General features: G+C 35.3%; 3 protein-coding genes across 4 annotated transcripts in view; 1 reads left to right on the top strand and 2 right to left on the bottom strand.

The window, feature by feature from the left end:
* Positions 3,085-4,254, bottom strand: LOC109847196 (glutathione S-transferase T3-like). Its single transcript, XM_020416440.1, has 2 exons — positions 3,841-4,254; positions 3,085-3,759 (listed from the first exon to the last, which is right to left on the bottom strand). The coding sequence occupies exons 1-2, from the start codon at positions 4,132-4,134 to the stop codon at positions 3,085-3,087; spliced, it is 969 nt and encodes a 322-aa protein (XP_020272029.1). The 5' UTR covers positions 4,135-4,254.
* Positions 4,931-5,994, top strand: LOC109847195. Its single transcript, XM_020416439.1, has 2 exons — positions 4,931-5,193; positions 5,264-5,994. Exons 1-2 carry the CDS (start codon positions 4,953-4,955, stop codon positions 5,992-5,994), a joined length of 972 nt encoding a protein of 323 aa, XP_020272028.1. The 5' UTR covers positions 4,931-4,952.
* The window catches only part of LOC109848072 (DNA gyrase subunit B, chloroplastic/mitochondrial-like), an 18,481-nt gene continuing 15,310 nt past the window's right edge, over positions 6,830-10,000 (bottom strand). For both annotated transcript variants that reach the window (XM_020417384.1, XM_020417385.1), the window contains exons 16-21: positions 8,967-9,080; positions 8,778-8,894; positions 8,617-8,670; positions 8,410-8,515; positions 7,283-7,413; positions 6,830-7,180 (exon numbers count right to left, since the gene is read on the bottom strand). In XM_020417384.1, coding sequence (XP_020272973.1) covers positions 7,112-7,180; positions 7,283-7,413; positions 8,410-8,515; positions 8,617-8,670; positions 8,778-8,894; positions 8,967-9,080 — 591 coding nt within the window. In that variant the 3' untranslated portion in view covers positions 6,830-7,111. The remainder of the gene's footprint in view (positions 7,181-7,282; positions 7,414-8,409; positions 8,516-8,616; positions 8,671-8,777; positions 8,895-8,966; positions 9,081-10,000) is intronic.

Here is a 10,000-nt window from a genome sequence, read left to right as displayed (position 1 = left end):
CAATTGGAGTGCAGGATAGGTCGGAAACCACCACCAGCGGGTCGGTTGAAAGTAAATTGTGACAGTGCTTTCATTGAACAAGGTAAGGTGAAGGGCTTCAAGCTTTGCACAGAACTGCTTTCTTCTCACTTATAGGGAAGGAGACAAAGTAGCTCATCTCTTGCTTATGTTGGTGCTCACAATTAATGTTATTCTCAATCCATGGGAGGTGAAATCTGAGTAAATTTTTTTTTTTTTTTTTTTTTTGGGTTGTTGTTTTTGTGAGATCATAGGCAGTTGAGTTGAGAAAATTGTGGTGCAATTGGAGTGCAGGATAGGTCGGAAACCACCACCAGCGGGTCGGTTGAAAGTAAATTGTGACAGTGCTTTCATTGAACAAGGTAAGGTGAAGGGCTTCAAGCTTTGCACAGAACTGCTTTCTTCTCACTTATAGGGAAGGAGACAAAGTAGCTCATCTCTTGCTTATGTTGGTGCTCACAATTAATGTTATTCTCAATCCATGGTTGAACTCTCCACCTGAATTTCTCCTTTGTGAGATTTAGGCAGATGCTTTGAATTTTCATTAGTAAAATTTTGTGAGTTTTCAAATCTACTTCTCTATACAAATGGGAGAACCCAAGATTCACTATTCATGTTACAGTAAATACTACAGTAGCATTTACTATATCATTATTACTGTAGCGAACATAGAACTGGACATTGGATTTTTTTGAAAAATGTTACTGTAGCACACAGAAATACTACAGCAGAGGCGAGATACTATAGCAATTTAAAATTTTTAAAAAAAACTATAGCAGTTAAACCGGGATTACTATAGCGGGGAAAAAAATATGTGGTGCTTTGCACGGTTCACACTAGTATATATGTATATATAATACTTCCATAATCATATTCCAAATTAGAATGTAGTGTTTCAAAAATTAGAAAACTAAAGAGATCATTAATATGTAGAAAAGTCAGAAATTAACCTAACCCTGACGGCAATTGGCAGAATGAGATGATCCTCAGAGGTGGAAGAAAACGCAGGTCACCAGCAGACTCAACGAATATGTAAAAGTTTGAATACATGTTGATTATTAACTAATATGTCATATTCTTTTTTAATTTCCTTGGGGCCAATGCACACTTGGCCCCCGCGTGCGTCCGTCATGGATCCGTGAAGATATTGGGACGTGATTACCAAATATTTTATATCCAATCGGATATGATAATGGATATGAATATGTAATGAAATATTTGGATCATATCTAAAAATATTTGAATACATGTTGATCATACACTAATAGTTGTTTTTACCATTAAATTAATGAATTCGAGATTAATTTCTATAATTTAGAGATTTAGTATTAACTTTTCACATATAATGAGCATACTAACAAACTCTCTTGTATCATATGACCTGTTTTTTCTCAATCTTATCTGCTTTTCTTATATCCGTTTTGTATCGACGTATATTTTCTCTTATTTGATCCGCGTTCTTATCCAATTTTGGCGGATATATACTTGAGTTTGGACATAAATATGAGTTTTTGTTACTAAGACGTATTTGTATTATAAATATGAGTTTTTGTTACCAAGAAATATTTGTATTAATATATGTATTCATGATTGATGTGCTAATAAGATTTGATGAATATCATATTTGATCCTTAACAGATCCATTTGCACCCCTAAATATGAGCAGACACAATTCGCTGAAAAATATCTGAACTTTTTGTTTAGCGGGTAAAGAAATGTCGTAAATGTTTTGACTCATTAGATTTTGAGGTTCAAATTAGAGTTCTTTGGGTGTATTTGCGCGTCACATGTAGAAGACAGACTCAGCAATTAGTGAAATCTAAGCAATATTTTTTTCTTTTTCCTTTTTTTTTCTTGGCAACTGTTCTAGTTTCAACTATCTGTAGCGTTTTCCATATGCAATGGAAGGACAAATTTTCAAAACCATCCGGTTTTAAAATTTATTCCAAAAAAAAGACTCTGTTTAACTTTAATTATAAAAACAGACCCAGTTGGATGAAATTGGGTCTGTTTTTAAAAAAAAAATTCAAACTTCACGGGAGTTGAACTCCCGTGAAGTTTGAATTTTTTTTTTCAAAAACAGACCCAGTTTCATCCAATTGGGTCTGTTTTTGTAATTAAAGTTAAAATGTGTCGTTTTTTATAAATAAATTTTAAAAAGGGATGGTTTTGAAAATTTGTCATGCAATGGAATGCTATAAAAATTTGTCGTTTAGTGTATGTAAGAGTATCCTCGATTTTCATTTTAGTAATTAAATTGAGGTACAACCATAATAATAATAAAAGTTTGTGGAGTTTAAATATTTAAAATATCATAATTGGAGCTGGTGATTTAGAAATAAAAACAGAATATAGAAATATATAATGCACCCGTATTTGAAGTATTACGCAAAATTATTTAAAGGGTTTTTCATATTAGTCCATTAAAGTCTCTAACGTTTTGAATTAGTTCAGTCAAATCAATAAAATTGCATCAAGGCCGCCAACTCTTATAGGTTATTTAAAATTATTCCCTCAGATCATTGAATGTCCTACAAGATCCCAAGTTCTTACATTATTTTAAAAATAGCCCCTTAGATTATTGAAATTGCTATTTAAGTCCCCTAAGAGCAACTCCAATGGGGAGGCTGCAAAATGCAGCCTCCCCAAAGCATATTCTTGGGCATATGCTTTTTTAGAGGGGGGTAACTCCAACCACCTCCTCTATATGAAGCTCTATTTGCATTTTTAATTGATTTCTTTTATTAATACTTTAAATAGATTTGAAAATATAAAAAATATAAAATGTTAAAAAATTATATGAATTAATTTAAAATATAAAATATATTATAAATTAATACTAAAAGTATAATATATAATATACTCATTATTTAAATAAAAGTAATTATCTTTAATAAATTGATAATAAGACATAGATAAGAGCCTTTAAATTTTAAAAAGCAGAAAATATAGCATAATATTTGGAACAACCTTCACAGTTACTCCGAATGATGAAATTTTATATATTACATTCAGCGGCATTACATAGAAAAAGAAAGTACATGAAAATAAAGTACATGAAAAAAACTAAAAATCGGGCAGGCCATTTCCTCCATATCCACCGCTTCTGTAGTCAGGTATTCCGTATTGACTTCCTGCATAACTATATTCAGGATTAGGAATATCAGATGAAGAACCTCCGGTTGTGTTTCTATTTAAAATCTCTTGTTTTTTAATTCGAAAATACTCGCGTTCCGAAGGATCAGTAATAGTATCAAGATTAATCAACATAATCTTACTTTCCTGGCGTTCCCTTTGAATATCTAATTTTTTCTTTTCGTTTTCGACCCTTAACATCATAATCTGGTGCATTGTTATTCTATCATTTTCTCGTTCTCCATGACTTTTTTTTAAAATATCGACAATTTCTTTATTGCTTTTATTGAGAGTTTCCAAGTCGAGGTTGGATTCAGTTGCTTGTCGCCTCCTCATCTTCTCTTTCTTCCTTCCTGTCGGTCGACTTGTTATCATATCTTCGTCATTATGAGTATATTCCTCATTATCGTCATTTAAGTCGACGACAGGAGAACTTGAATCTGATCCCTGAGATGAGCGGGACTTTGAAGTTTTGGAAGTTGCAGGCGATCTGACACTTATATTTGCCCATTTCTCTGCATCTTTTAAAATTGACCAAACATGATCAAATAGAAACCCCTTTCTCTCTTCTGGATCTTCTGCAAATATTATCCTAGCACGTTTAATCTACCACAAGAGAGGAAGAAACATTTATTAATAACATGATAGTAGATGATAATCAAGATTTATGTTATTCAAAATACTTACAATGTCAAGCTCAGAAGCACCGCTTGGATTTAAGCGCTCGACTTGTCGAATACATCCTCGAAATTTACTGATGGCCTTCATAATTAATTGCATTCGGCATGAAAGAGACTTTGGAGTCCTTTGAGCATTACAAATATTGGAAATCCTTTCATGAAATAAAGCAGAAATTCGTTCCCACAGCTTGTCCTTCTTTTGATTAGAACCCATGACTGGATCTTGAGAAATTTCGAGCCACGTGGCGCATAAAACTTGGTCTTCTTCTTGTAAAAAAGATTTTCCGCGACTAGATGCCATAATCTAAGGAGGAATGTAAAGAGTTATGAATATAGAATAAGAAGAGTTGTGGTGGAGATATGAAAATTGTGCAAGTATTATATAGGGATCAGATGTGGGGAGTCTCCAACACCAGGAGAATCCAATGTGGGGAGTCTCCAACACAAAAGGAATCCAATGTGGGGGTGAGAAACCAATGCTAAAAAGAATCCAATGTGGGGAGTCTCCAACACAAAAGGAATCCAATGTGGGGGTGAGAAACCAATGCTGAAAAGAATCCAATGTGGGGAGTCTCCAACACAAAAGGAATCCAATGTGGGGGTGAGAAGCCAATGCTGAAAAGAATCCAATGCGGGGAGTCATATTATATAATGACATTACATCCATCTCTAAATAACTCAGAACTTATATGATTATTTCTATAAATAACTTCTTCATCAATGAACTATGGAGCCGGACCGTCACAACTACCATCTTCTTCTTCTTCTTCTTCTTCTGACGACGAAATATGGTCTCAGTACATTAAAGATTGGGAGGAAGATATGACACAATGGGAGAAGGAAGATGAACTCTTAGCTCGCGTACATGCCTCTAATAGTAAAATAATGACTTATCTCTCTCAAGAGGCAGAGCGGCCAAAGCGTATTGGCTCAGTTCCTGGTCATTTGGTGATCAATCGCGGGAGGGAAGAAGGTAATTCTCGACTTTACCATGACTATTTTTCTGATAACCCTACATATGGTGCAAACCTATTCCGTAGAAGGTTCCGGATGCACAGGAGTTTATTCCTTCGTATAGTTGAGGCAGTACGTGAGCATGACAACTTCTTCGTACAGAAGATGGATGGTGTCGGCAAACTTGGGCTATCAACTTTACAAAAAGTTACATCGGCATTTCGCATGTTGGCGTATGGAACATCAGCAGATAGTACTGACGAATATGTTAGGATCGGTGAGTCAACTGCAATTGTGTGTTTAAAGAGATTTTGCAGAGCAATTGTAGAAGTATATGGAGATGAATATCTGAGGACTCCCAATGTCGACGATGTTTCAAGGTTATTGCAAAAGGGCGAAGAAAGAGGTTTTCCAAGAATGTTAGGGAGTCTAGACTGTATGCATTGGCAATGGAAAAATTGTCCAAGAAGAAAGAGGTTTTCCAAGAATGTTAGGGAGTCTAGACTGTATGCATTGGCAATGGAAAAATTGTCCAACAGCATGGGCAGGACAATACTCAGGTCGTCATGGAGGTCCAACCATTATTCTTGAGGCAGTAGCATCATATGATCTATGGATATGGCATGCATACTTTGGCTTACCAGGATCCAATAACGATATTAATGTATTGCAGTCGTCTAATTTGTTCGACAATCTATCACAAGGTATTGCTCCTCCTGCTCATTACACAATTCAAGGAAAAAATTATGATGTCGGTTATTATTTGGCCGATGGCATATATCCGAAATGGCCAACACTTGTTCAAACCATTTCTAATTCCGATGATAAAAAGAAACAATATTTTGCAATGATGCAAGAAGCATGTCGAAAAGATGTTGAGCGGGCATTCGGTGTTCTCCAATCACGATTTGCTATCATCAAGGGGCCAGCCCGTTTTTGGGATAAACGAACTCTGCATGATATCATGACTGCTTGTATTATAATGCACAATATGATTGTCGAAGATGAACGCGACGAGCAAGAAGATGTTGTCATTTCAACTCCACAATCAATTCCGAATGCTGAAAATATGGAGATAACGGAAACTGAACGATTCCAACGGTTTCTTGCTCGACATAAGAGGTTGAAAAACAAAGAAGCTCATTTTGCACTTCGAAATGCATTGATTGAACATTTGTGGGAAAGACATGGAAATGAAGCTATGTAATTTTTTTACTAATAAAATAATAACTTTTTCAATTTTAATTACTTGGTTCTTGAAATTTTATATTTCAATTAATATTATTCAATATTAGTCTCATTTTGAAGGTATCGACAAAACATTTCCAACTGTTAAATTTTTATTTAAAAATAATTAGTAGAAATAAACTTATGTTGATTTTAAGTTAAATATCTAAAAATAATTAGTTAGTTAGAAGGGTATTATTGTAAATTTTTAGGGGGAATAGTGGTTTGGAGGGGGGCTGCATATTTAGAGCAAAAACTCCAAATATGTAGCCGAAGAAAATTTTTTGCAGCCGGACTCCAAAAATTGGAGTCCGGTTGGAGCTCCATGGGGCTGCAAAATGGAGTTTTGCAGCCCCATTGGAGTTGCTCTAATTCTCATAAATTTTTCTAATTAATCCCTCTAATTGCTATTTTTATTCTAGATTCAAAGGACTAATTGGAAACAATTTATGGGTATTGAGTGACCTAATAACAATTTCAATGATTTAAGGGACTAATTTTGCAACAACTTAAGAATTGTGGTACTTAATAGGAATTTAATGATGCGAGGGAGTAATTCAATGATGTGAGGGAGTAATTCTAAATATTAAAGAGTTAAGGACTAATAAGAAAAGATGGAGTTAAAAATCCAATCAAACAATAACATATTCTTCCAAGAAAAGTTTAAACCAAAATCCTTCAAAGTTTACATAATGTAAGTTTGTAATGAATATTCATCCCCTTTGTAACTTACAAGATTACACAGATAACAAGCATAGAATGCAATACACTAGCAGAAGGGATAAAAATGAAAAGGCCAATATTAACTTATGGAGAATTTGAAGTAAGTTGTCAGTACTTCGGATGTGAAACAGTGAAGCATCAAGCCTGATCTATGTTCGCATGACTTTTTGTAGCAAGATACTCCAGGTGCCAATCTCATTAACTTTGTAATCTCAATGTTGTAGTCCGCATCTACCAATAACTAGCACATTAGATCCAAACTGGACAAATATACAAGTCTTCAACATCGTGATCTCTTCCTCATAACAAGATCAAAGATGGCCAGTAATAAATTATCTCCATTAGCGTTATATAGAAACTGGCTTGAGAAAACCTCAAATATCTAAATGCTCTAGGTTCATTGTACTGGCAGAATTCTGAATCAAGTCCTTTCTGACATCAACCTGGGGAAGGTCACGGTACACAGTCAAATGAGATCTCACCAAAATAGTTTTATATCTAACGTTAATAGGAAATACTGGGAGACAAGGGGTTCATTTGCTTACACGAGTACCCATGAGAGAAGAGAAAACAACATTTGCTTCGGCAGCATCTTCCACCATTAACTGCTTCAGCAGCCTAGTCTCCGGGTTCATTGTAGTCTCCCAAAGTTGTGCAGGCATCATTTCTCCTAAACCTGTTGATCAACAAAATAAACAAATCACAGAGATTTGCACAAAAGCTCTTGAACGCGTACATGAAGTACCTGTACCACAGAGACAAGTATTTTCGTAGTAGGTGTACTCAAGTATAAGCATCTTCTCCAATAGTTGTCCATACATCACATAAGAGCATCAACATGAAGCGAAGTTTTAGAATCTTGTGTTCTAGTTAGACTTTCTATAGAATATTACGCATATTTTCAATCCCCTTATACTATAAACATCTGCATCTGACAGTAAGCATTCATAATTATATGTAGGGCATTTATTGTTCACACTCATCCCTCGTGTATAAGCATCTTAAGTGTCTATTTTTCCCCCATATATCGGCATGGAAAAAAGAATGTCTGAATAGAGTTGAAGAAAAATAGTACCATGCTGATATTATTCAAGGGTACAGAGTCTAACTAGAAAAAAAAATATATGCTCATGACATTGGGTGAAGTCGGGAGGCCAAAAATCTGGACCAACTAATCCCAAATAGTACTGTAAACAAAAAAGCAACAGGAGCATTTCACAGGTGATAGGTCTACAAGTGACACGAGCATTTGCATATTTTTTAATAGGTTTCACATTTGAACCATTTTGAGTTACATCACCGTAGCTGCTTCACAATTACATGCTCAAAGTTCCCTACTGTACTCACAGTGATTATCATGAATTGGTTTTAAGTACAAACCCAAGCTTCTTACAATTGGTTAAATAGAAGCCGAAGTTCCTAAAAAATCAATGACAACAAAGACTGGAAAAGTGCGAGAAAAAGAAAGCATAATCACCAAGGTAGAGCTCCAAAAGAAAAGCAAAGAAAAATGAAGAGAAAAACTATATAATCCCCTAAAAGGTAAACTAACCAGCGTGCAGTGAATTCAGAATAAGCTATCAGGTGACGGATATTAATGTATATTGAGAATTGATGCCAGTATAGTTGAGTAGAAACGAGGTCATCTGAAAGAGCGAAAGTATGACTATACCTTTAAACCTTTGAATATTATATGAAGCATTTGAAGGGAAAGTACTCTGAAGCCTCTTCAGCTCAGCCTCGTCATAGCAGTAATGCACTTGCTTGCCACGCTCAACCTGAAATTTAGTATCAAAGAGAAATTAACAGCTAAGTTTGCGCAGAAAAAGAAAGTGGAATGCTGATAAAAGCTAAGGCAAAATAACTGTGAGACATGGACCTTGTAAAGTGGTGGAACGCCCACATAAATGCACCCCTCATCATATAATGCTTTCTACAGAAGCAGCTTTGTTAACCCCATTAAGCACTTGACGAAGTACACAAGTAACTGAAACAAAGCTCATGCCATAATTTCCCAAAAAATGAAATAAGCACACCAACCTGGTATCTAAAGAAAAATGTTAGTAGAAGGGTTCTGATGTGAGCACCATCCACATCAGCATCTGTTAGAATGATAATCTTGTGATATCGAAGGGCATCCTTTTTAAAATCCTCCCCCTGAAAAAGAGAGAAAATGGGGTCACAAGCAATTTTAGCATATAGAAAGAATAAAAAATAAGATGATCCAACCTTCACTCCGAGTCCCAGAGCAAGAATAAGATTTTGGATCTCTTCGTTTTTGTACATAGCTGCCTCATCCTTTCTTTCAATGTTCAGAATTTTACCCCTTAATGGTAAAATAGCCTACAATAAAATATTGAGACAAAGTACTTTGAGGCAAATAACATAGTTTCTGACCAGCTTGCAATGGCTTATAAGATAATAAATCAAGGAAAAAAGATAATAATGCAAAAAACATATTGTTGGATAGTTAAATTGACAAGCCTTCTAGTGCTTAGTGGTGATATTTGTGAAGACAATACTTGCAAAAATTAGAAAACAAAGAATTTTGTATCCTAGTACTGCAACCATGTGCCAACACACATTTAATGAATAAGATAGATCAGCTTCAAAGTTTGGTTAGATTGGACTAGAAACTGCCACACAATAAAAAATGAGACAATTGCTAAGTATGTCATGGAAGCAGATGTTCATTATTAGAGATCGATATTTAATATATCAATGGAATGTGGTTAGAGTTATATTGTGTCTAATGCGTAGGCATCCACTTCTGATAGTGGAGAACCTCAGGTAATACATAAAAGTTTTCTTTTTAACATATACATCTTACAGTTCAATTGCTATATAGGAAAACTAATATAAATCTTATGTATGTATTTATTGGACCAGTTCATCTCCTGATAAAAATTTTGCGTCTTGCAATTCTTGCCTTACAATACGCAACTTATTACAATGAGTTGGCACCAAAAAAATCATGGGTTTTGAACAGTGTTCTAAAAAGCGGCCTAGGCGTCTACCTAGGCCTAGGCGGACACTTGCCCGCCTATTTTTGGCCTGAGTGCCCAGCCTAGGCGGCCGCTCCGCCTAGTTTTTAAAACAAAAAAAAAATTAAGTGATTACCCAGCCCAAATCCTTACCCGAACCCATTACCCAAACCCGAACCCATTACTCAAACCCAAACTTAACCCTAATACCCTATTTCTCTCTCATTCTTTCAGTCCTTCTCTCGACTCCTGACTCCAGCCTTTCTCCCGCCGCCTCTC

The sequence above is a fragment of the Asparagus officinalis genome, chromosome 7, assembly GCF_001876935.1.
Source record: "Asparagus officinalis chromosome 7, Aspof.V1, whole genome shotgun sequence".
NCBI classification, from domain to species: domain Eukaryota; kingdom Viridiplantae; phylum Streptophyta; class Magnoliopsida; order Asparagales; family Asparagaceae; genus Asparagus; species Asparagus officinalis.
The sequence above is the reverse complement of the archived record's forward strand: the minus strand, read 5'-3'. Positions and strand labels throughout refer to the sequence as shown.